We start from the raw sequence: 26819 nt of genomic DNA, 5'->3' as shown, positions 1-26819 counted from the left end.
TTCGGTTCAAGGCTCGATCTTCAAGGTCAAAGAGGCAGACTAAAATCGGCAAAATCACTTAAGCTCCGCCTCAAGGGTATGACCTGATAGCGTAATCATTCTATACATGCAAACTGGCGCAGTGGTGCAGCGGTTAATCGATGCGCCACTGCCCTACCTGCAATTGCAGGTGCTGCCACCGGTGGGGCTTGCGAGATGCAGGTAGTTCCTCCCGAGCAACCTCTCGCGACCAGTCACTGAACTGCCACCTGAGCAAGTTGCAATTGTCAAAAGGTCACGTGACCTAGCTGGCCCATCCTGGGCAGGCTGCCCATAACCCGGTGGGCACACGCGAGGGATCTCGCAGACCCCGGCTATGCAGCCAAGTGGAAGCTCTAGTGCGAACACACTAAAAATAATTTACTTCCTAACGAACTGGGCATAAGGTCCTAGGCATCTTGGCACATGATGCTTGAGCCACAACACATTAGTGAAATTAAGTGCCTAACCAATGCTTTTAGCGCCTGCTGCAAAGAAAGACCTATACAGCTTCATTATGGCTGTGTGCCAGGTTTTGCCTGTAATGTCGAGTGCAGAATGGCTCTCAGAACAAAACCAACATGGTGTACCTACAGAGCTGTAAAGCTCAAAGGCTGCCTAATCATACGATACCCAGCAGCACGCTTTTTGCTCAGCCCACCTTCACAAATTCGCAGTAAGAACTCACAGAATTAACACACACAAAAATATCAAGGTCAAGATACATCTGAGTGTACAAACAAGCTTGCCTGATCTGTTGTGAACGGTACAGCAGTATCTATCATTCAAAATGCACACATGGATACAGGGTGGATAGTTTATTGAACACAAGCAAAACAAATGCTTTTGTACCTTATACAGGTGTGAAGAGGAAAAACTGATGACAAGCTCGACACCTTAACAGAGAACACAAATCTCTGAACACTTTCTTTAGACTATCGCAACCGAAACCAAGGCTACTGCTGCACTGCACAGATCCATGTTGGATCATTTACAAGGTACATTAAAAACTTTTTAAAAAATCAGCTCACCAGTTGGCTCAAGCATATTCCGTGACTTCACCTTGGAACAGTGAAGAACAAAGCGCACAAAGAAAACAGCTATAAAAATAATGGCAAACTCTGCCATCAACAGAACTTAGGCCACTCAGGACAAAAAAGCATGCATTTAAATGCACTTTCCACATTTTTTAACAAAAAATGTTTCCTAGTAAAGGTAATGAACAAAACGAAAAATCTCAACAACATTCCGAGAACCTTGTTTTATGAGGTACAAAGGCCTGTTAACAAACAGCCTTAAACACTGTACATGATTTTTCTGTGAAAATACTACAAGGAAGCTGCAAAGTGATAACAAGGCCCAAGCAAGAACAGTCTGCCAAGTATACAAACAACAAAAATATCACAATGGTCTAAAAGATACAAAAAAGATGTCAAAGCAGCAACCTCTGGCCTGCAGGGCTGCACAAAGTACACTTTCCCCACCTTTTTTTAAACCTTAACAGCAATAACAAAGCCCTATGACACAATATATGACATTGCAAGGACAAGAATGAACAACACAACAACTAGTTGGGTGAGGTGGTTTCTGTATCCCATGGTAACAGCGCAACAGACGGGACAAAGAAGGAAGGACAAAACATATCGTTGCCACTGTCACACTGTAACCATGGGACAAGAATGCATGTCAGCTAGTGGCAGCAAGCTGAAAAGTCCTGAAAAAGTCGCAGTCCAGACAGCAGCGCATGGTCTTGGGCACTCATGAATAATCGTGGTCCGGAATGGGATGAACGACTCGTATGCGGGTCACGTGGAAATGCTTCGTACTGCAGGTGGATGTGCAACTCTGCTGGCTCAGGTTTGCCGTGCTCCCCTGGGACAGCGTTCCCTGAGACTGTGCTCCAGGTAGCTCCTAAGTAGACGAATGAACGGGATGAGAGCCAACTTTATTTGAGCTCGTGGTTACAAAAATAAACAGCAGAACAACACCAGCCACAGAACAGAGGCTCTTCACCTCTGAGGCAGTGCCTTGAGGGTAAATAGCCACCGAGGACAGCTTCACCCAATTTTCGTTTTTAGAAAAATTGAAAATGACGCAGTAACTGTCTCACATATCTCGGTGGACATCCGAAGCGCGCAGCAAGGGAAGGGATAAAAGAGGGAGCAAAATTCCATATCCTTTTTGTGGCTCTCTTGGTGGTACAACTGCTTTGGCGCAAAGGGTATATTTTCTGCTGAGAAATTTGGAGTTCAGGATGGGAGAACTTACGACATTGATGTTGCATCGAGAGAATTAACGACTCTGTTATCGCTACCAGGAAGTCGACGCCATGTGTGGTAGAGCCTCAGATGTTCGCAAACAAAAACGTACTTGGCGTCATCGCAGTTTGCTTGTGAAAACAGCATGGGGCAGCTGTAGCTGTATTTTATTTTTTGGTGTTTTTAGCTCATAAAAGCTTGGTTTTCGATAAGTGTAGTCTCGCCATGGACATTAGTTGACACAAGCCACATTTAATTTGTCCTCAATGACCCTTTGAAACTGAATAGCATGAGAGTTAGATGACAGCACAGAAGCTACAAAGCAAATCTACAAGAATCATTCACAGAGCAAAACGTGACAATCACCAAGCATGGCCACAGCAGTACTGGCCATGAAGGTTCTCAAAGACACAGTCCGAATTTTGTTCATAGCCTCACTTCTGGGCTCCCAAATGGAGCCATGCTAACAACAGGCTTGGGCAAGCAATAAAGAAAAGCAATAAAAAATCATTAATACTTGACTTCTGATTTGGGAATGACATCTCAGCATTTGTTTGACATCAAATGGCTTCAGCATAAAACAATAAAATGAGGCAAATTCTGGTTCTGTTAATCCCACAGCTTAAACCTGTCAAATTAGTTGTGTGGGGCAACCAGGTGGTGGTGTTAGGGTTTCATAACAAATATTTATAGAGGCAGAGGATGACTTGTTACTGCGCAACTGCTGAAGAGCACTGCTTCCCAGCATAACAAGCACATCAAGGCATTAAAGGCAGTGCATACGGCACAAACCACAGGCAAACACAAATGACAGGATAGGATATAGGTGCTGAAAGCCACGCCAGTAGTGACCAGTCAGTACCAACCCTGTCGTTTGTGTTTCGCATCACCATCATCCTATTTTGTGCTCCTTTTAATACAGTGATGCTTAACCGACCAGTTTGCACAAAGATTTTAATTTATAACACGTGCAGTACACACGTGTGCAAGATGAAATCGGGATAAAAGAACAGTTACACTATCCTGGGCAAGTGAGGGCGTTTTTCGCATTTATTTCAACAGAGCCCGAGCCAGCATGCACTTTATCAACCCAAGACACAGTGCCACTGCCTAGACTAAAAATCATGACAGCTTCACTATCCTCCTTCAAAATACCCCAGCATTCGTTACAAGTGGGCATGAATTACCTGATTCCAAGTCGAGTGATGTATGTTGTGTTCGCACTTTTTTTATTTCAAAAATAGGCTTCAATTTAGTATGAGTTCTTTAGCAAGCATGTGTCAGACCTTTCTTGTCCTGACAAAGGATGCATTAATCATATTCTCCATCTAGCAATGAATGAAATGCTGCTATCTTCAAATGTCAAATTTGCACAGAGAAGTTCAAAAGATGCATTTCAATTCAACAGACAGGTAGTCTTAACAACCAGTTTCTATAATGGCCAAATGCATCATTAGTGTGAACTTTTTGCAGTCTTTGCTTTGTTTTAAAAATGAATAAGTAAAAACACAAGGCGGCTCTAACAACATGACTTCTCAAAGTGCATGAAAAAGAACACGCAGTTACAAATTCCTGGAAATCAAAAAAGAAATAGCAGCACCTTACACTCGCCTAGTAGCTAGCAACAACACACTAGTACTAACTGTTTAACCACTACGGTTGCAACACCCCATGAAATAAAGCTTGAACAAACAAACCTTATCTGCATCTGATAACTTGCTAAATGTAAGTCTGCTGAAATAATGTTCCACGGAAGTAAATGAACAAAGTACGCAAGGCATTTTCCCATTTGCTGACCACGCTGGAGGAAGCATGGCCACTGAACAGAGTAGCAAACATAAAAACTCAGGCTGACACACTCTGCCCACTCACCTGACTTGGAAACAGTTCCTCATCTTCATCGTCGTAGTTCAGGCTACGCATGGCAGTGATCAGTGTCGTCTCCTGATGTTCCTTAAGCCGCAGTCGCTTCAATGTCTTGAGAGAACATAAAAGAATGACTACGTTTCAGAATCACAAAACAAAACATTTTGTTCATGAGGTTTACATTGCACAAATGAAGCATCAACGAAAAAGCCTTACAAAGAGGAGTGCCTTCAGTAAATCAGTCATGCACCCATCGCTTTCTAAAAAGAAGGTTCATCAATCCTGTCAGTAGATCTTAGCGACTATGAGTCCGCTGCACACGTAGTCCTCAATCCCTCGTTTACTCCATTTTAATCTTAACTCCCTTTTTTCCTTCACCTCTGTATTTGTGTCTTGTCATCACTTCCCCCAATGCAGGATAGCAAACTGGTACTTTTTTCCCAGGTACTTTGCCCCCCCCACCTCAATATCACTCAAGCATGAGGGCACACATGCTGCATTAAAAAATGCAGCAGGATAAAGAACAGTACCTCAGTCTGGCAATGGACTGAGTTGCTGCCTGTGTCTAATTCAACAAGCGAATACGGTTACTGCATGAGGCACGCGTGTGTACACAGCATAAAACGCCAGCAGTAGTGACGCAGTTGTACCTTGAACGGAATCTGCTTCAGGCTGTTGAGGTCACGGATTCCCTTTTCCACCAGAAGAGGGAAACAGCACTGAAGTCCAATACTCTCCAACCAGCTGCAAGGAAGAGCAACAGAAAAGGCAGCTGTGTTTGGTGTACCTTCCTGGCGCAGTGGTGCAACAATACGTGGGCGAGAATACAGACAGAAGTTGGACAAGCAGGCAGCAAGTCAATTTGAAAACAGTGGGATGAGACAGGAACACTGCTGCCGCAGACGGGCAACATTAACTTCGTGGTCAACTACCAGCTCAATGTGCCATGTAGGCAAGTTTGTATGTCAAGTATGTCAGCGGCAGTTTTCCTAGATAAAAAAAGACCATGCTTGGCAGTTATACAGGCAGCCAAAAATGGCTATTTCAGACTACTTTTTGAGCACATATCATAAGCATGAGCTTGGCTTTCTTGTTTTCAATTTTTGCAACCACTCCTGCCCAGGCCACCAAAGGGCAGCCCATAATATTTTAACAGAAAATAAGTAAAAAAAAAGCATACAAGCTTTAATGCTTGAAATTTTATTACCGCACTTTTCAGCATGTAATCTGCGCTTTGCTATACCTTTCGTGCAGTTTCTGCACGTATGGTTTTTTTTTAAAGTTTACTAAGACTACTGTACTCACCACTGAAGAGCACCAGGTCCTGAAGTGATGTCAGTGCTATCTTCCACCTTCATGACTGCAAGTTGGGCTGCGGCAGAGGTCGGAGAACTTGTGCTGCTAAAATGGAATAGATATAAAGAACAGAGGATGAGTTAGTCTGCACTTGGCACAAGCAAAAGGAAGAAAAAAAAACTCAAGTAAAGGCTGCCATGGGTATGTGCCATATTTACCGAGGTGAAGAAGAAGAAGAAAGGCTGCCCTCTCTACAAACTAAGTGCAAAGGCGATGTTGCATGGCTGTAGGTGAAAGCCCCAGATATTCTGTGCAGCCATGTCCTAGAAAGGAAATAGCTTTCCTGAAGGGAAATAAATTGCCTTTTGGGGGGTCTTTCTTTGTTTGAGCTACACTGCCCTTTAGGGGAAGCTGCAGACACTTTTTTGGTCCTCTAATGCCCAAACAATGAAAACGTCAGATATGTTATAAACTAAGGATTCCTCTGGTAATGTTTGTCTGTGGCACAATTCTCTGAAAAATGCATCATGCACCTTGGATTGATCACCCCACCCAAGGCTGCTCATCTTGCTTACAGCACACAGGTATAGGAGGCAGCAATGGCTGATACTCTGCTCTAAACCAAATGCACACAGCAGGGCCACAAATGGGCTTCTACCGCACGAGGCGGATTTAACGTTGTTGACGGCGGAACTTATCGCTGATCCATCAGAGCAACTGTGGTCAAGACCCTTTTCCCAAGCATCTCACCCAGAAGAGCCGAGCACCAGGCCGGGGGAAATCTTCTACCCATTAAAAACCGGTGGGTGCCCGGCAGCACTGGGGATCGAACCCAGCACCTCCCGAATGCGAGGCGGATGCTCTACCACAAGGCCGCAGAAATACACAGGGCAAGGTGCATACAGCACCTCACTACTGCCGTTTGTTTTTCTGCAGACAGGACAGGCTCGGGAGTAACTTCATTTTGGATGCAGAGACGTACAGGTTACCAAAACATCTAAATATTCTCTTAGTCACCCTGCACACTGTGCTATCACATGTGATGGTCCAGCTTCATTTGTGGCTTTTAGGGAGAGTGGCGTTAAGTGCAATGCTCCCCACTTTCTTTTGTTCCTCACAAAACAATGAGGGCAATTTTTAAATGCATGTTATCAACTACACATGGCAGCACGGCGCTGCAGTTTCACTGAGACATCCAGGCTATAGTGCCTGTTAAGTTCATTTTAATTTTTTTCCAGTGTCTGGTAAAAAAAGTAATGATTTCACATCTCTGTGACGACGGTGAGTAATGTCTCAGTTCCTCAACCGTTTGCGATTTGCTCCCATTTGTGACCTAAAAAAAATTGGAGTGAACAGTTACTTCACTGAAGGCTTTTAAGGATTCTCTATGCACCTCGATCAGCCCTGCATACAACTTTCCTTCAATAACATTAAATTGAAACTCCAAAGCTTTCATTCCAATGCTGACATTAGCCCACTGTTAATGAAGGATGATTTGACTCATTGTTCTAGAGCAAGACATGCCCATGAAGTAGTTACCTACCCGCCAGGGCGTGCTGCAGCATCCAGCATGTCAACAAAGGAGTGAAGAGGTGGCATAGGTGGCGAGCAGTTCTCTCCATTGCTCTGGCTGCTCCTGCATTGTGCACAATGCGAAACACATCCAATCTGTAGAGAATGTGAATCAGAAAGCCTGTCTTTGCCATTTCTACGAAAGCCCACAAGCTCAGTTTCGAAGAGATTGCTCCTCTGAGAATGTGATCAGTTTACTAGAATGAACCGTAAGGAATCAATTTATTAAAAAGTGAAGACATCTCACAGATGAACTGTTAGCTGTTCTTAACAGCTGCAACACACAGCACAGAGTCAAATAAAGTTGGTACCCTCTGGCAGATGACCAATACTCAATTACTGCATGAAGCCTGAACCTTCATTGATAAACTACATTAGTTACCTCATCTTTTTTCATCACAGTGCAAACAGAAACAAAGTTAAACAAAGGACAAACAATAGGTTGACAGCAGTCCACATGTAGCTTTAGGAGTGGTTTTTACTACACATTAACATGTTTGACGCTTTTGAACTGCCTCAGGAAGCTGAAAAAATTTGCCAATTTGAACTCATGAGCCTGAGAATTCAGCTTTTGGTTACATCCAATGATGCCAAACACGAAACAAACTTGAATCCAGCTCTTTTTGAGATATGTAGAAAAAAAAAAGGATATTTATAAGCTGTCATATGGCTTTTCAGGCCTATTTAAGCAACGTTCACTCTTCAAGCAATTTAAACACTGTCTTAACACATGGGATTGGGAGCTACAAGTTATTTGTAGAAGGACCACTTCTAAATGCAAAAGTAAAGTAGACTTTGATGCACGGAAGTACAGCTTAAGAGCAGTCAAGGTAATCCACTTTCTTGGTGGGCCAATACGCGATAGCGTTGAAGTCGCTTGGAAGCCTTTAAATGTGCGACGTGTGCTCCAAGAAGTTGCAAATTTCAATACTCCGCTTTGTCTGAAGTTGATTTTATCGATGACCCGAGTAGCAGTGAATCTGAAGATGTTGCCTTTTCGTCGGGATTCACTTTTGGCATTGGAGACGACGGAAACTAGCCTGGAACACAGGCAGCCGCCCTCTGGTGCCCAACTAAAGGGTTTCTGGTTACTGTTTTGCAACAAGACAGCTATTCAAGATATATAAACTGTTTTTTTCACCAATAGTGGCCAATAAAATAATCAAACATTTGCGCATTTCAGAACATCCTTGAATTTTTTTTGCAAATAAAATTTTGTTGCAATGCGCAATTCATTACTCAAACTCGTATGCCTAGAAAGAAAATATATTTAGCTTTCTTTTTGTGTATTGCATAAAATTAGGAATGCAATAGATTAACAGAAAAATTTACTGATACCTGCTAGAAACAGCAATCTTCCCCACAGACGGGAAAGAGTTAAGAACACGTTTCCAAGCGTGAACAATGACAACTCTCCTTAATATTTTTCATGGTTGCCCAGTCATTGAGATTTGCGTTTAACCTGCTTCAAACATAAAAGCATTTTTGCTTGTCCCCATAGTTTGTAGTAATGCATGCCGTTCTTTTTCAGTCAAAGCCTCACCTGCCTACTTGAGGAATTTGTAGCAAACTCGATGGGCAGACTTAACATAGCAATCCAGAGTAGCCAACAAAAAGCATCTCTCACTAAACATTAATTTTAAAATATTGTGTAAAAATGTGTCCTTTGTAACATATTTAAACAGCGAGCTGGACTGGCAACACATCAAGCAGCACTTCCACCTTTGTTACAAGCCACTGCCAGAATTTTTGTATTTGTTAAAATATAACAATAATCCAATACTGTTCTTTCTACTTAGAAGCACCTCCTTCACTTGGTCTACAGTTACACATTCTTCACTATCAGTAGTTTTCTTGATGAACTACAGTTGGAGCGCACTGATGTTTCCTTCCCAATCTACTGCAACATTGCGACAGTACAGCACATATGAGAGAACACTTCTTACAAATTGAAATACATTTATTTCTGGTCACAACAGGAATGAGTACAGGAAACGGAATGCGAGATCACAGACCAAGGAGTACTGTCGCCTATAAATCACCACAAAGGCAAGGCAGTGAACAACTGTGTGACATTCCAAAAAAATGTTACCATGCTACACGAGAAAAATGGCACCTGAACACTACCTTTTACAAGATAGCCAGGGGTTACATCGACAAGATAAACAACAACACAATCAAGGAAAAAGAAAACACTTGAAGCACAGCTGCTGTGGTCCCTTAGTAATGTTAAAAAAAAAAAAAAAACGCCTGAACCCAGGCGGTTAAAGGCAAAAATAAAAAGGTCTAAGGAAATCAAAAGACAGCAACAGAATGATTCACAAAATGGCGCACTACAAAAACTCGTGTATTCAGGAAGCCCAGCACAAAAAAGTTATGTAAAGTAAACCTGCATTTTGTTTCAGAAAATTTTAACTCGACAAATCAACCTCAACACTTTGCAGCATGACAGTATGGTTATACCCAAAGTCATACAAATAATTATTTGAGAAGATGTTTTGAATGAAGTATCAATTAACTTCATTTAAATAATTCTATAAAATGATCAACACAAAATACAGCAAGGAGAAATCCCTTTTGGCGTTTCACTCGGCTAAACCAAACACTCAATAAGGCATGCTATTGCAGAGACTACACCACAACTCGCAGCTGGGCTAGGAGAGGACTACCATGAAATGTGCTAGTGCTAAAATGCGATGCATTAAGATGCAAGGAATAGGCGAGGTAGTGATTTTCTCGTCTTCCTCATCTCTATGAATCGTCATGATGGGCTTGCGTCTTGTAAGGTTACACCTATGCAGTGTAAAAGAAAACAAGAAAAGATACCCCGAATCCTTGAGCTGACTAGCTATTCAAAAACAATGTTTTGTAGCGATAGCTACATTATGGTAGCATTATGGTAGCATTTCGAGCCTTCAGCGTGGCGGTGGCTGCGCTGCCACCCTGTGGTTGCGCCGCCACGCCGTCATGTGGTTGGCCACGTGGTGCAGAGCAACTGCCGGCAGCACGGCGCCGTGGCAGATCACGTGGTTGGTCATGTGACGAAGTTCCACTCGGCCAGCTGTAGCTATCGTGTCACTCCAGGTTTAACCAAAGCTAAACCACCGTCAATCTTTTAACCTGGCATTTGACGACATCAGCAAACACTTCCTTTAACTAAACTGTAATGCAGCATTTAAGATTTTTTGATCAGCAACTCAGCTGTAGAAACGTACATGCAAAAGCAGTCCTTGCATAAAATACAGCAAGCAACAATGCACTGCATTGGAGTGTCGGTTTGAACTAAACTCTTGGGCCCGTCAACATCAAGTACAGTCGACGACCGAAAATTCGGACACCTGGTTTTTCGGACATGCTTGATTATTCGGACTTTTTCGTGGCACTGCGACATGACCCATGAAGTCAATTTATAAGAGCGCTTGAAATTTCGGACGCACCGGGACTGACTGCTCGATTTTTCGAACCTTGTTTGCACTCGCCGCTAATACCCAAGTCGCCATATACCGTATGTACTTGCGTAATGAACCCACTTTCCTTCCAGAATAGTTGACATCAGTTTGGGGAGAGGGTTCCTTACGCAGGGAAAAAAAGTTATAACAGATTTTTTTGGAAGGGTCGATATTTCATATCTTACCTCTCCATCCGTCCTTCCGTCATCAACAAACGCGCGCGGTGCAACGGGTTTGTGTTCGTGCCGCTGCTGTTAACGTGATGCGGCAATTTTGTGGTAGCCGGCGGCGCAAAAAATAAGCAAGTGGTGGTGTTATCGGCAACGGGCAGCATCTCGGCACGCTGCCAAGGTCTGCGCGAGAACTAAGGAACCAGCTGCAAAAAGCTCTAGGCTGAAAAAAAAAAAGGAATTAATTCGGACCAACAAGGGGGGGGGGGGGGGGGGGGGTTCTATTATGCGAGTAAATACAGTAATGCATACAGTGGAACCTCATTAATTCAAACTGCAGGAGAGATCGAAAACTTGATCAAACAAAACTAAATTCAAGCTTAAAGGAAGCCTTTTAACTTCAGATGTTGAAATTCTGCGCGAGTCGGTACATTGCGCCCACATGGTTTTGAATTCGTACTGTTCTTAAATGTCTTCCGCCGCACGAACTTGAACAGTAGTCGGAGTTTGTGGGACTCATCTGTGCCGGAGCGGGATTCATCTGCACATGGAGCCCATGGCGCTAAGGGAGGCGTACGGCTCCACGGAAACTACAAGCGCGGGAGGAAATGGTGGTGCATTTCAAAGCGAGGTCAGCGTACCCGCGTCAAAACGCACCGCAACCCTGACTTTTCTATTGTAAAACCGTAAACAACCGGCGTTTCGATGACAGGCAAGACGTCTTTCATTATACGCAGACCACCGCAGAGCGCATATCGCCGGATACGATGTCGATTTCGGCTCTAGTCGCTAGGCCTAATGACGAAGACCAACGCCGGCGGAGCGCCTGCTTTGGCTGTTTCTCGGTTCTTTTTGTTTCGCCATCTTCACATTCTCGTCCCAGGCCCATCGTACTGCGGCCGCAGCGCAGTTCCCGCCGCGGCGTTTTCACTTTCCCATTTAGACTTTATCCCAACCCGTGCGTTCATCGGCGACATGCCGCAGGCAGCACAGGCAGGCCGAGCTCATGAAAGCGGCCGCCGTCCTCGTCCGTGCACATGTCGCGCAGCAAAATTTAGTCATGAGGAGCTTTAGAATATGAGCAATACAACTGATGCCTTCCCCCAACATATTGGCAATAAGTTTGTGATTTTTTTCGGTGAAATTCGATTTTCCGGACTGCCTGATTTTTCGGTCGTTTTCGCGGTCCCTAGAGAGTCCGAAAAATTGGTCGTCGACTGTACTACCGTATTTACTCGCGTAATGATGCACCTCTTACTCTGGCTATTGTTAAGTACAATGTTCTTACCTCTCGTGTAATAAACACATTTCATTCATTTGGCCTAAATTCTACTAAAGATGACAGTGAATGCTAGCAGGTGCCCATTTTTTAATGCCGAAACAACTAAGCCATAAGCGGCCTTGATGCAACCTTCCTTTACAAGGATGGAGACATCTCCGCCATACTAGGGGGAGGGCATGGGCTTTTTAGCAACATCAAAATATCTTTGCACAAATCGGGAATTTGATGCGTTTCAGGCATGAGAACACATTCAGTACAGTTTCCAGACACCAAAACGTTACTTTAGGTTCTTACAACAACCCAATACTATGAAGTATTACATATCAAGAGCTCTATATGTCCCCCTAAGGATGATCATCCAATAGAAACATTCCATGATGAATTCGAGAACCAATAGAAACTGTGTCTGGTCAAAAATGGCTTCTCTGTTCGACCTGCCATATTAGATATAGTAGCTAGTTGTTCTGGTTAGGATTTGTGCCGAGTGCTGTGGGCTGTCCTAGAGTGAACTCTTGTGAACAAGTTACGTTACAAGTGTTGGTTAAAACAGAAGGTGCTGTCATGCCCTCGAGCACAGAAAGCGTGCTGAAGTGCGTGGCGTGTTTTATTTGGAAGGCAGGACGTACTGGATGAGGTATTTATTCTGGCAGACCACTTCTTGTCCCATTTTATTTTACCCTGTGTAATAAACTTACCCTCAAAATTTTTAGATACTATTTAGGGCAAAAAGTACATACATTATGCGAGTAATACCGTACGTAATTCGAACTATACATACATCAAACAAATTTTCGGTCTCTAGTCAAGTTCAAACTGTTTGGAGTCAACTGTACTTAAGGGACATGAATATGTTACTGCAAACATGAACAACTGCAACAAGTTCTTTAAATCAACAATAAAATTATATACAGTGTAAAAAAAAAACGGTGCATGAGACAAAGCTCCATTTGCTGCTTGAGATGTGCTAGAGTCTGTAAGTTGTAAGGCACTACAGTGGTAAAATAATTGCACATAAATATAAACCCTTGGCAACTGCAGCAATGGAATGCCACAAGATGACAGCACATGCCAATATAATTTATATAAGATGGCTTCATTTGCTCTGACTGCAGGGATGAGCAGAATGTATTGAAAGCCACATCATATGAAGTTAAACCTTAATCCAGTACAGTTGGCTAAAGAAAAAAAAAAAATACGTGCTAGGAAGAACTATCATTAAGTAAAAAAAAATTCGATAAATAAAACTGTCGCTTTAGCAACACAAAACATCTAACGGATAATGAACTCAGCAGCCGCTTCAAAAAAAAGAGAAATCATTTTCGTAACGCTCCTTCAAATAAATGGTGAAGGGCACAGAATCAAAGTCAATAACGTTCACTTCAAAACACACTAACATGTGATGAGTCACTCAAATCTCTGCACACTAAATCCATTCGACCTAAAGATGTCCCAAAATCGCTTTGTTGTTCTCAGCAAAAAAACCAGCAGTGCACACACACTGGGGTCCCAGTACATTCAAAAGACAAAAAACATGTTCACAGTGCGCCCAGTGACAGGCAATGAAATACGCAAATAGCTGCGTTAACACTGAGCACGGAAAAGAAGAGCCAAAAGGCCTCAATTTTCTTGTACAAAAATACCTCAAAAACACACAGTACCAGAGCTTATGAGCAAAGACAGTTGTAAATGTTCCAAACAGGAAGGCACATGCAGTAACTTCAGTAAAACTTCTCAGCTTGTATAACCACTTTTGTCAACGTTCAAAAACATGACCAGTGCTCACAACTTCATTTGGTGTGCTGCATGCATAGATGCATTGCAAGGTCCCATTTCTTTCATTGTGCTTTCTGACAACACTTGGCACACACAAAAAAGTGGTCTGCCTGTACTCATGTGGCCCATCATCTTAGCAGCAGCCAAGCACTTTTTTTTTTGTTTTTGGTGCTATTAATGTAAATGCTGGTCCTAATTCAACATCAAAAGTTTCCTGAATGCAAAAGGACACGTGGCAGTGAAAAACCAACATTAAGAAGTGAGTCAAAGAACACTGAAAATGCATGAGAGAATGCACAACACAAGCCACCGGATTGGCTGATTGCAAAAGCTGCTTAGCCAGCCATTAATTTTGGTAACCTCAACCAGGAGTAATTTGGCATGCACCTGCTGCAATAACTGTTAAAAAAAAAAGAAGAAAAAGGCATGAGGGGAGTAAAAGCATAGCGTGCATGGCACATGGCAAGGAATGTAAAAATAAAAAGCTTTGGTTAATGGAAAAGTAAGAAAAAATAAAGTGCGAAGGAACTGAGGTAAAGGAAGCAGTGAGTGATGATGGCAAACGAATCACTCCTGGGATTCGCCTGAGCTGGCACCCTCCTTCGGCTCCGATTTTACCAACATGTGCTTATCACCGGATATTTTACGGAGGGAGCGCCTGCAAAAAGAGAGGCAGAACACAGGAAGACCACATCAGAAGGTGTTAAGAGTAATATGGACAAAATTAAGTACTGGTAGAAAAGATGGCTGCACACTACAGAGACTTCATAGAACTACAGAATGACAAGCAAAGTTTCGGAATCTTCCATGCAATTCTAATAACTTTTCCTGTGAACTCAAAGGAGGCCACAAATGCCTTAAATGTGAATTGAAGCAGACAGCCTGCATCCTGAACCATCATTTACGCCCCCTATTATCTAAACTTCGCCCACGGCTCCGCATTGCAGAATAAGCATGAGACTCCCTTCAAACCTTTCCAGCTATGTTCCACAGCAAGTTATTCATTTAGTAAGCAAGCATAGGACAATAGTAAACACCCAAGGACTTTTTTTTGTAGCTTGCACAGACTGCTTCCTTGATGCAATAATACCATGAATGAAATTTTTGTCGTGCTGGCCCACAAGCCATTATCATCTTCACTGAAGTGAACAAGCGTAGCTGAGCAGCCAGCATCCTTTAAAATAACACACAACCTGAAACTTGCTGGGCTTCTACAGTATGCGAGGTCATAGATGATGCCACCAGTCACACTACAAAAATGTACAGGAAATACAGCTAGCCTCATGGGAGGTGTTTTTCCCATAAAAAAAATGTGTCCAACAACCATGAACTCCAATTTTTCGAAGCAGATAAACAACGCGCGAGAATGTCCTAAGTATATCTGAAAAAGGGACTGAGGGGTGGGGAAGTGCTTAGCTAAGCTAAGGCCATCTTTGAAAATATCATGAGAACATACCGGGGAGGTAGGAGGCATGTCATGCACAGAAGGGCTACAGGACACTATACAGTAGAACCCCGCTCTTACGTTCCTCACTGCTGTGTTTTCCCGGCTGTTACGTCGTTTTCATCTGGTCCCGGCATAGCTCCCATAGGATCCAATGTATTGGGCACCCCGCTGTTACGTTGTAGCTGTGAAAACGTTCCCGCATGATACGTCGCAACCTGGCACCCCGAACCCGGCCAGGCAACGCGCGCCAACTGCCATTTTGACGAGTCTTGGCTACGGAATTGGCTACAAGACCATGGCCTCCGAGATCACCCCTTTGCACGCGCATGGGTAATCTTGGAGGCCATAAAAAGCCGCACGCGAGTTGGAGAGATTGCCACTAGATGGCCACTGCCTCGTCAGCCGAAGCGAGTAAAACCCGCGGGCCCGCAGCAATCCAGTCTTTCTTGTTTGTGCGGTTAAACCCATCCGAGTCGTCCGTGTCCTTCCGTCAACAGCTACGCTGCCTACGCCTCGTCAGGCCTCGCTAATCCAGTCTTTCTTGTTTGTGCGGTTCAACCCATCCGAGTCGTCCATGTCCTCCCGTCAACACCTACGCTGCCTACGCCTCGTCGGGCCTCGCTAACACCGCTAGCGATTTGTCGTCTTTTGATGGCGTCGCTCAAGTGCAAGGCGCTTTCCCTCGAGGAAAAGCTGGATGTTCTCAACGCAGTCGACAGGCAGCCAGCGTGGACTGCAGTGAGCGCGTCAACTGCACAGCACTGCTTCGCGCGGTGTGGCTTTCGCATGGACGGCGGAGAGGAAATTGCCACGGAAGCTGAAGAGACGGAAGCAGCCTCTCATGATCAAGAGCTGAGTGAAGCTTTGAATGCGCTGGGTGCCACGGGAGTCACGTATGACGATTACGTCGCCGTGGATGCTGCTGTCGTGACGTCTGAGTGTCAGAGTATCGCCGAGATCGTTGCAGACTCGGTCGCGAGTGAAGCCTCAGACTGTGATGACGACGAGGAGCACGAGCCGCATGATTCCAGGGAGTTGGCGGACCCGAGCTTTGGAGAAGCCGTCGCGGCTCTGGACCTCCTCCGCAGGTACGTCGCACCTCAAAGCGACGCTGAGAGCAATGCGGCTTTCCAGGCCATCGAGAAACGCATGGTGTTTTCCAGCGAGCGGAAAAAACGGCAATCAACCATTCTCGATTTTTTAAAGACCTAAGCTTACTTGATGTCGAAATAAATTGTTTCAAGGCAAAGCAGCACTGTTTTCATTAATTTTCGGACCTTTCCTCACTGTTTCGTTTTCCCGGCTGTTACGTTTTTCTTTTCGCGGTCCGGTGAAAAACGTATGAATGGGGTTCCACTGTATTGCAAGATGCAATTTTTTTCCTTAAGTAACGCACTCTGTCACTAAAAGTTATCAGAAGTACAACAAAATAGGGCACACACACAGCAACAGACACACACGAAGAAATAACGCTGTAGTGATGCTGAAGCAGTTTGGCATTCATTTCATTCAGGCTGTTTAATCTCAGCTTTGGCTCCGAGAGGTGCCCACACAGAGCAATTCTAACAAGCAAAGCCAGGGTGCTCTTCTCTACATTGCTTCCTCCGCAATCCTTAATCACTGCCCATTCCTTATTAGGCACAGAACATCACCATTTTTTACAACACTACACTCCCATGGCCAGCTTATCACATGTTAAGACAGCTGACGTGACTTGCAAGATTCAAAACTGCTGTTCCACATACAAAACCGGTGGCTATTAATGTCATCTTCCCACTACACGTTTCTAACAGGATACGACAAGATAGGACTTGCATCTACACATCTGTTATTTCCAGAACGTAAAAAGTTGAAGCTCCTGCCAGCTCGTACTGATACACTTAAAATCTAGTACCGCTGTTTCTTTTTACAGCTGCATCTTGATCCAGCAAAGCTAGCTACATTTCTTTAGTCCAAGTCAGGTTTACGGAAACAAGGAACATGAACCACAACTTCTGATCTTGCCACACTTCGTATTTACTTCTGAGGCATAGAATGACCTCTACCCACTTTAAACTCCTAAATGTGATTAGGATCTCCCTCACGTGCCCTTCAATCCAATTTCAGTACCACAGACATTTACAGACTTGACACTGCAGAACCCTACTAAGACTTCGAATGCTGCAGCAAACGAAATATTTGCTACCAATGCCAAAATTAAATGTCAAATGGTTTACAACATAATCGAAGTAATAACAAAAAACGAGGTACCTATCATTGCCAGGACAACAAAAAAAAGCGCATGCAGAGCCAAAAAGTGTTTAATTCCATGCACCAACGAGACCATGCACATCAGCCAGTGCAAGCGCCAAGGTGCAGCATGAAATGTTGAGACATCATGCAAAGCATGCAAAAAAAAAAAATGATACAAGCGTAAAAAAGAATTTATACAAGTCAAATTCTGATAGCAGTGCCTTATCACAGCAGCCACCATGACAAAAAGAATATGTTGCAAAACAGAAGGCTTCTTGATGTTAAGGCATACCTTTTTAGAGCATCATGAAAATATAAAATAATTTACACAAACAATGTGTCACAGTTATAAAGGCAGTAACTAGGTTGTTCACAGCACGAGTGTTTCTACTAAGTGAACGTAAATTTTGCTGCCTTTCTTTAGTAGTAATTGCAAGCTTAGCTCTGTTACACACTCAAATTTTGAGACAGCGGGCCTTGAAAAATCACTTACACTGTTTAAAAACTTTCTGCCCATAAAAAAAAAAAATCATCAGCAGCAGCTTTATTAATGAGGTCCACTGCCTAGCAAAGGGCTCCCCATCGATTTCCACATATACTTGTTTCCGACCGGCTGATCTACCCTGTCGTCTATTATAGTAGTCGCATAACCACTTGGCGGTATGTTGCTACTTTAGCTACCAACCCCCAGCTGCACTCGTCATGGAAGATTGTGCCAGTGTCGCCAATGACGAGTCACACTCGTCCAGGGCAGTGTTGCGTTGCTCCCACCGCCAAAGACTAGTTACTATCAGCAATTACGCTGGATACAATTTTCAACACTAGAGGGCTGTAGTTGTGCACAAAACACATTTTGCACCTTTAGCGTGGCAGCCATTTTGTCAAATATTGCCAAAACAATTTGGTGCCTTTGGTAAGTTTTTCAGCAATTAATTTGATGGTTAAAGTGTTAACAGTCTCCTAGTTATCCGTCTGCTGCATTACCTTCACTGCCCAGGTGAAATTTTTTTTCTTGCATTCCAGCTAAAATATCACTGACTCTTGCTGCCACTTTTTTGTGCCCAAATAAGTTAGTAAGTTACCACTGATCTCTTTATTACTCACTACGCTTCTTTTACTCTCATTTCAGGCTTTTTTCACAAGCTCCTCCTTTCTGAAAGGTACTGATAAGCTACTGTATATTTGAGTGTGTCGGCCTATTCCAATCCAAACCGGGTTACACTTTCTCTTCGTTTATGGTGCATGCAATTAAAATAGCACCCCCTCGACACATTTGTGCATGGACCATTTTGAAGCAAATTCTAAGTAATGTGCCCCTAGCACAAAACTTCAATGGCTATCACCACTGACATCACTTTTAACAAGTTATCTTTAATGTTCCACTCTATGCAAGTGGTACCTAGTTCAGCTTTATCTGACACAACTTGGCTCGCTGTGAAGGGGCTCTGAATATCAACTGAGTCAAACCCGAAGGACAGAACTCAAGCCCGCTGACACACATAATGTAAAACCACAACCACAAGACAAGCAAGCAAGAGACAAACAGAGCAATGAACAGTTCAATTTCCGCCACCTGTACTTCACTCAAGTGACACTAAAGCAGTTTTTAGAGGCAACAGTAATACAAGTATTGAAATACAGTACATTCAAAGCAGGCAAAAGTTTTACCTCGCAAGATTCCCACAGGCACAGCAATGATGAAAATGATCTCGAGAAACCAATAATTGCAAGCCATCGTTCACTGCAAATTTTGGCTCCAGTCAGTGCCAATGCACGGCTCCTGCGTGATGGTGCATTTGACCGATAGCAATGTTCGTGAATAGGGAGTCGAAAATCTCTTGACGTGAGAAGTTTGTCTAACCGAACCTCCCCACTTATAGGTGAGCAGCCTCTTGCGAGCAGCCTCTTGGCTGCTCACCTATAACATTGTTCTGACTGGACAGCATGTCAGATGTTCATTTCTGTGCGGATGAAAATGCAGGTGCTGCTCGACAGCCAGAACTGAAAACTGCACTACATTAAATTCCATTCAATGCCCGCAATTGCAACTCGCTGGAAGGCGTCTCCGTACGCTGAGGAAACGAATCACGTCCTTTGTTAGTCCTTGAAATTTTGTGCCTGTATCCCTTTGAACACGGGAGGACAGCTAGATAAAAGCTTTAGTTCTCTTGTTACCATATCTACTAGCGTAATGAGCCCACTTTCTTCCAACAAAAGTTGGCATCAATTTAGGAGGAGGGTTCATTACATGATGAAAAAAAAGTTTTGAGATTTTTTAGTGAGATTCGGAATTTCATATCATTCACCCGAAAGCCCGCCCATATGCCTGTCTGCCCACCGATCATCAACACAAGCACACAGTCAACCACGTTCGTATTGCCGATGTTTAGCATCATCTGCTTCGAAAGGTGCTTGCTGTATCACAGCGCAATCTGACAATTCTGCGATAGTCAACGATGCCAGCCAATGGCGGCGGGATAAAGCGGACATGCTGAACACTAGCCCTGAAAGTCAGGCGCACATTTTTTTATGTGAGCTTAAAAAAACTCAAGGGATGCTTACAGGCGTGTGTAATGTTAACATTTAAGCATTAGCTGTGGTGTGTAAGGAGTTCGGCATTTTCGCTCCAGATCTTGAGCTCGCCAAATTGCTTGGGGATCTGAAGGCGCTGCTTCCTCCACGGAATTTCAGTATAAGGGATGTTTTATAGCATTCTGGTTTAAGCTGCTATGTTTCTTTCCAATGCTCGAGCACTTGCAGACTTTCTAGCTACACAATGGCGAAGCCAGGTATGCAGCAACACATTGAGCAAACCACTGCCGCCGCAGCACTATAGGAAGAGGGGCTTAAAGGGACACTGAGGAGCACTCTATCATTTTTTTTTTTGTTAGCACAATCTAATAGTACGGCATTTCATGGCTTTGTTGCCGCTTGTCCGGGCGCGAAAGGTGCATTTATTTCAAAGAAATTTGGATTCGAAGATGAAAAAGTTTTTTCGCCGCTCTTGATTCAAAATCAGGGAACTCTTATGACGCCAAGGCAACTCTTATGACGTCTCAGAATGGAGTGACGTGATACGTGACGTAAACGCAGACTCCGTAATTTCTGACGGCTAGCGGTGCGGTGCGCAACCTTCCTTTGCCAGCCTCAGAGATTCGTGGCTTCCATGAAGTAAAGAAAATTCCTCCAAGGTGGCGCCTCCTGTCCTAGGAAGTCATCACGCTTGTACTTGCGAGATTGACCTGTGGCGGCGACACCTGTATCTTGGTTCTTGCTATTTTCTACATTACAAGAGCTTTGTTTTCAGTAAGAGTGGCGTTTTTGTGATCAGGAGCTGCTATTCTATCGATACAAGCCAACTTCAATTTCTCCTTAGTGTCCCTTTAAGGGTGCACAGCGTCTTGGTACTCTGCCTAGTTCGTCCAGCGTGCTACCCCTACCCCGTTCCTCTGCAGGAGCTCTTGTCAAAAGATGAACGCGCCGTGATGTTATCGGCACACTGCCAAGGTCTGCGCTGCAGACGATGTGAAACTAAGGAACGCGTTAAGAAGCTTAAAAAAAATTATCAACGACAAAAGCAGGGAGGTGGGTTCATTATGCGAGTAGGTAAATACAATATATTTTAGAGCACAACCTGAATTACAGGATTCCTGGTGCTGCGTACACTACAAATCATTTAGACTGGCTGCACCTTACCAATCGCCTCAAAAATGCTTTAGTACCACTTTTTGGTCACAACTGTTTTCATATTTCTTCTTCAGCACCTAAGTTTAACACCAGTAGTGCTTTTTGTCCAAAGTGCTTGGCATGCTAAAAAGATGGCCCACATTCGAGACATGCGTTGGCTCTCAGAACAGGTACCCCCCCCCCCCCCCCCGTCAAAAGTATACAGCCCAAGGGGTTTGCTTGCGAAGCCTTAGGCGTGACTGGTTATTCATACTCAGCTACCGAATCTCTCGAATGATAAATGGCTTCTTTGAGTCCTCAATCCTCCCAAGCTTTGGATTACTAGATGTTCTAGGGAGCCCCGTTAAATAGAAGCAAACTCCTTGGACTGTATACTTTTGATGGGGACTGTACATGTAATGGTGATTGGCGCAGAAAAAGCTTCTGTCACACACTGGCCCAGAAAAAATTGCACATGCTGGCCACAGTAAAGTGAATTTTCTTCTTGGCCATCCTCTATTTTGATGTATGAAGGCCTTCACTTAAAGGTTTTATAATCAGGGTCTTTACTGACATCTTTAACTGGTTGTTTTCGAGCGCCGTGGCGTGCAGCTTCATGCTCGACTGATTCTTTCTAAGCACGCTGCTCCGTCTCGGAGCGCTCCAGGTTGATATTAGCCGCTCTCAGCCAAGACATCAAAGTAGAGGTGCACTCTGAGTCACACGGCCACTACTCATCAATCCCAGCAAAGTACTAGCTTGGTGGAAATGCGACGGTGCGTTTTCTCAGTGGCAAGAGGCTACAGTTGATCCTGAATATATCAAATTATCATTTATATTGAACTGCCAGAACATCATCTTGAAAATTACACGCAAAAGTACAGCACTGTTGTTTGCATTTATTGGCCTCATGTTCACCATAACATTTGTTATACTGAACAATATGCTGTACACCTGCACGTGAACAGTCTAACAGTGCTCTCGCAATCACCTTTCACGAACCATGCCAGGTCGGCTGCGCTGCCTTTGACGCCTGCTGGCAGTGTTAGTGTTGTAAAACCACGTGACATGGTGAACGTGAGGTGAGCTCATGGTGAGGTGAGCTTGAGGGTAGGCTTCAGTTTCTTGAAATGCTGTCGTGCGGTGAAGCCAACCTAACTGACTGAAGTCCAGTGACAGCCCTTGCCTCATGTGCTTCGCTGCTGAAGGCACTTCAGAGAACAACTGTACATTCATCTTAATGAGAGATTATGAGACAAAATGCTCCAGAGTTGCCCAGTAACATCAAAGACTGCACCAATGGCATAGCAAGTACAAAATGACTCAGCCGCTTAGCTCCAGCCATTCCAGCAATGGCACCGTGGCCGCATTTGTGATGACACACTTTTTAGCTGCACTTTTTTTGCAGCAAACCTGCAGTCAACATGTCATTGAGTGTAAAAAATGTGTGTGCACAGTGAATGCACTAGGTTTTCGTGGCTCATAGTGACAGTGTCAGCTTATAAATTAGCTGGTCTTAAAAGAAAAATTTTTTTTATTAATGAAGTCACAGCTATGAAAACATCAGAGAATATGTTGGCATATGTTTTGTTCCAAATATGTAACTTAATGTTATGTAAATCAAGTCCTTGTGCACTTATATAATATGTTATGTAACTTTTTGGCAAGAGCTTTAAAGAAATTTTGCTGCAGGGAACTTGTTAGAATGCATGCCATTGCCTTCTCTTGACATCAACCTATGCAATAAGAGTAAAATTATTATCCTGCCTTATCACAGAAGTTGAGCTACAGGGTTTTCAGTCGCCACTTCACAAGCGGCAAGAAAAATTTGTATTCCTGTTTCAGTAGTGACAACCTCAAACTCCGATAAATAGAGTTCTATGGCAGGCAGGATGATAATTTTACCCATATTGCATAGCTTGATGTCAAGAGAAACCAATGGCATGCCGTCTAGCAAGGTCCCTGCAGCAAATTTCAAAACGTTACACAACATACTGCATAAGTACACAAGGACTAGTTGCACAAAAATTAAACATATTTGGAATCAGCACACAAAAATACATGTACACTGAATATTTCATATGTGACTTCATTAATAAACATTTTTTTCTAAGACCCTCTTTACCCTCAGTGGAGACTAGGCTAACCAAGCTCAAAAGTAAAGTTCAACCCTGAGTTGGCCAGAATGCTCTTGCCAGATTCAAAGTTAGCTCCTGATCTGTGCACTTCTGAGTCAGAAGACTGAAACAACCAGTCAAAGATGCCGTCAGTTTTCCTTTCGATAAACCAGTATTCATGTAACTACATTAGCACAAAAAAAAAGATGGAAGTAGACACAAGCAGAGAGACAAAGCAAAGAAGAATGCGGAGAAAAAAAGGTTCGTTCAGGCATTTAATAATGAGTGAGTAACTACAATTCTGGCATTGCTATAAAAGACATGCAGTAATGCAATCTATGTCACTGCATCATTGCATGTCTGTAAGCCAATGCGTCTGGATGCTGCTCAACGAAAACAAAACTTACAGCACGCCCTAGATAACTAAGTCGCAAAAGCAAAAACTATGAAAAATTTAGTCAAGATAAATGGGGTTTGGAATAAGCTATGCACAAAAATTTTCAGTGAACTGATTGTGCGCTGCGAAACCATCTATTAATCACTTCCCAATGTAACTGTAATAAAAAGACAAACTATTGTGGCGTAAGTAAAACAATTTATTGTAGTAAACTGTCCCACCGTTTTTTAATTGTCCCATAATAGTTTAATCGCATGGAGCAGAACAGCAGCACAACAAACACGGGAAGCAAAGAGCACATGATTTTGTTATAACGTGAGAACAGCCACATCTGCCGCCATCTCCAGCATGGCTCGGACACCACCGCCACCTGTCGCTGCTACTGACGCCAGTGGGTTTAACATCGTTTCAGCGCGTTGCTTCGTGGTTATGAAGAGGACAAAGAAGGACTGAACAAGAATGACAACCCACTAGGACAATACGTGATGCCTCATGTCCGCTCTCCCAGCCTGCCCAGCTGTCGTTGCCCTGGGAAACAGACCCTATCCCCACTTCCAAGTTTCAAAGATGGCAGTGGAGGTGGCGCATGTTGGCTTCAGCTGTCGATGCCAGGATAACGCAATGTGCGAGCGACGCTACGCACAGGCGAGAGATGCATACTGCAGACTTGCTCACTGGTTTTCAGCGTGGCCCGAGGGTCATGCAACTTTCTGGGTGACGGCCCTTTTCAAGTTTCCACAGGTCAAATTTTGAGATATCCAGTTTACATCACAAAAACATTTTAAGATAAGCCATGACAAATTCATGCTGCCTATTGTGCAACATGAAAAACGTTTGACTTCACCAATATTTTGAGATATGCGGGTTCTAGGTTGCAAGTTTACTGTACTTGCCTGCGACATGATTCTACAAGTGGCGTTATGAGCAGAACAAAGCATGTTGATACAGTTTTAACTCCACTTAAGTGCCACTTAATTGAAACTCAGATAGGCTGAAAACTGGTGCTGCTGCATAAGACCAAGTTAAACCGCCAATGAAGCGTGTACTTGCAGTTAACCATCTCATATCACTTTGTTCTGCCACTAAAAACAAACCACTGTGGGTGTAAACTGGTAGCAGGTGCTCCAGCTTGCAAGTATAAGACTGCAATTGCAAGCTAGCCAGCCACACATTCTCCAGGAAAGAACAAACGGAATTGCTCTGACTGAAAAGACACATGCACACTAACGGGGATGAACAATGGCATGGTTCTACAACACTGCTTAAAAATTTTGAAATTTAAGCGAAACAAGGAGAGACAAAAAAAATTTGATGATGTCCAAACACAGCGCCACCAATCCCACCTCTAAGACACCCTAATGTGGTAGCTTGAACCTGAACCTTGCCAACATGCAGGCACGAACTTGGAGTAATGCAATGGCTGTGCCCCAATAAAAGGCCGGGACTCGATGTGCAGAGGATTGAAATGTTGAAGGCCCCCTCACCTGAAAGCTTGAGGATTGGCTCCTTTGTAGAACATTAAGGAGTCACGCAATAACTTGAGCAAAGTGTACATCTTCTTGGTGGGGACCTGTAGTAAAAGACACGGAGTGCAAAGCTTAACGCATAAAAAAATAGCAGATTAACAGCCGCGGTCATGTTAGAACAACATGACAATCGGCTGACAAGTCATCAGATCATTTTGTTGGATGACCAGCTTGTCAGTATACGCCAGGGGACCTCAATCTACCGAGGTTTTGACGAAGCGTGGCCCTTACACGGGACCGACATTTTTCCGTGATATTTTTCCGATTACAGCGGAGCCCCGACTATGTGTCCCTTTCTTCACAAACCAGAAAAAATTTTCCTTGACTTAGACCTGCACTTGTATTGACAGCCGCACAAGTTATTGCAAATTCTCCCAAGCAACTCGAGCCATGCTGTGCAGTCGCGGATGGACTGAGGAAGCGAATGGGTTAGAGAATGCAGCTGATGCAAGGCCATTGCCTCCATGCTGAAACATGGTCACTCACCTTGAGCATGTATTCACCCTCTGGCTGCTGTGGCTCCACCTTCATTGTCTTGGCTGGGCCCCCAGCGACAACAGTGGTCGTGGCCACCCACCCTGAATAATAATAAAAAAAGTTCCTAGTTATAATCAACGCACGTGCAAAGCACTTTCCAACTGGTTCCACTTTCGTATTTCATCTGCCTTTCCCTCTCTCACACACGTGCACACACAGCGTATAAAGAAAAAAAAAAAAAGGCATGCTTAACCTACAGTGAGAGCACAGCCGGCAGCGCAAACTGAAGCAGGTTAGTTTGATCGCATTTCACTTTAAAACTCTGTTGCCGTGGCTGGGACTGACCTAGCGTTGCATGCGGATGCAGTGCAGGACTCCCGACTAGAAAGCACTGTGCACGAAGTGAGACGCACGCTTGGTACATAATGTCTCCTCAATTTGGCTGCACTTTTCTGCACCACTTAAGGCAGTGCAGCACCCTCGCGCTCGGTTTGTCAGTGCAGCTAGTGCCACCTGCACTTCGGCCCTCGGTTTGACGCCGTGCTGCACGAGTTCTGCACTTCTGCATTAGTTACCTGGCAAGTTCTCTTCTCACGCAAGTAGTGCAAAGTGCCTGGAGCAATCTGTAGCAGATGGCTCCGCGGCCATACTTGTTTTAGAAGGGCGCTGAGACGGCCACACAACCAAGCTAGACACGGCATCTGCACCGCTCATGGCTGAAATGGCAGTGTGCGTTTCTGTCTCTACACCAGTGTAACCAACTGGCTGGCAGGTGTCCTGCGTATGGGTTCTACCTCCCCATCCAGCCTCGCATGGTGTTTTACATACCATTTCTTTTTTTTTTTTTGTGCAATAAAAAAAAAACAGATTTTTGCTATTACATGCAGCACGAAGGAATATTCGCATAGAGACAGAAGGTAAGTGCTGTTGAGTTTTGATACTTGATGATTGCAACATATGTGATGACTCGCTACGACCCATCATCCACACCTCTTCTTACAGCACTGACTGGCTTTGAAGCCGCCGGTCAGTCCCGCCATTGCCTGTTACTCTGCCCATGCCTTCGTCTGCCAGACAGTTTCTGACTGTCACTCAGCCGCCACCATCTGCAGACAGTGTATGCAACTTGTTGAGTTCAAATATTAGTCAATGTCATCAAGCAATTTTTTTTTGCTGTAATCGGCGGACAGCTGGAAACACTTTTCAGATAGAACAGCGACAGTCTGAACCATGTGCACAAACTGTCTAAGGTCTAGTGAGACAGTGTGATAAC

General features: G+C 44.0%; 1 protein-coding gene across 5 annotated transcripts in view; it reads right to left on the bottom strand.

The window, feature by feature from the left end:
* Nucleotides 1-819: 819 nt before the first annotated feature.
* The window catches only part of LOC144120643 (uncharacterized), a 45002-nt gene continuing 19002 nt past the window's right edge, over nucleotides 820-26819 (bottom strand). For 4 of the 5 annotated variants that reach the window (XM_077653254.1, XM_077653256.1, XM_077653259.1 and 1 more), the window contains exons 10-16: nucleotides 25556-25647; nucleotides 25028-25113; nucleotides 6982-7074; nucleotides 5448-5543; nucleotides 4793-4886; nucleotides 4149-4253; nucleotides 820-1929 (exon numbers count right to left, since the gene is read on the bottom strand). In XM_077653254.1, the coding sequence (XP_077509380.1) occupies nucleotides 1777-1929; nucleotides 4149-4253; nucleotides 4793-4886; nucleotides 5448-5543; nucleotides 6982-7074; nucleotides 25028-25113; nucleotides 25556-25647 (719 nt within the window). In that variant the 3' untranslated portion in view covers nucleotides 820-1776. The remainder of the gene's footprint in view (nucleotides 1930-4148; nucleotides 4254-4792; nucleotides 4887-5447; nucleotides 5544-6981; nucleotides 7075-25027; nucleotides 25114-25555; nucleotides 25648-26819) is intronic. The other variant, XM_077653255.1, reaches the window with a different exon arrangement.

This window comes from Amblyomma americanum, chromosome 2 (genome assembly GCF_052857255.1).
Source record: "Amblyomma americanum isolate KBUSLIRL-KWMA chromosome 2, ASM5285725v1, whole genome shotgun sequence".
In the NCBI taxonomy this organism is placed as follows: domain Eukaryota; kingdom Metazoa; phylum Arthropoda; class Arachnida; order Ixodida; family Ixodidae; genus Amblyomma; species Amblyomma americanum.
The sequence above is the reverse complement of the archived record's forward strand: the minus strand, read 5'-3'. Positions and strand labels throughout refer to the sequence as shown.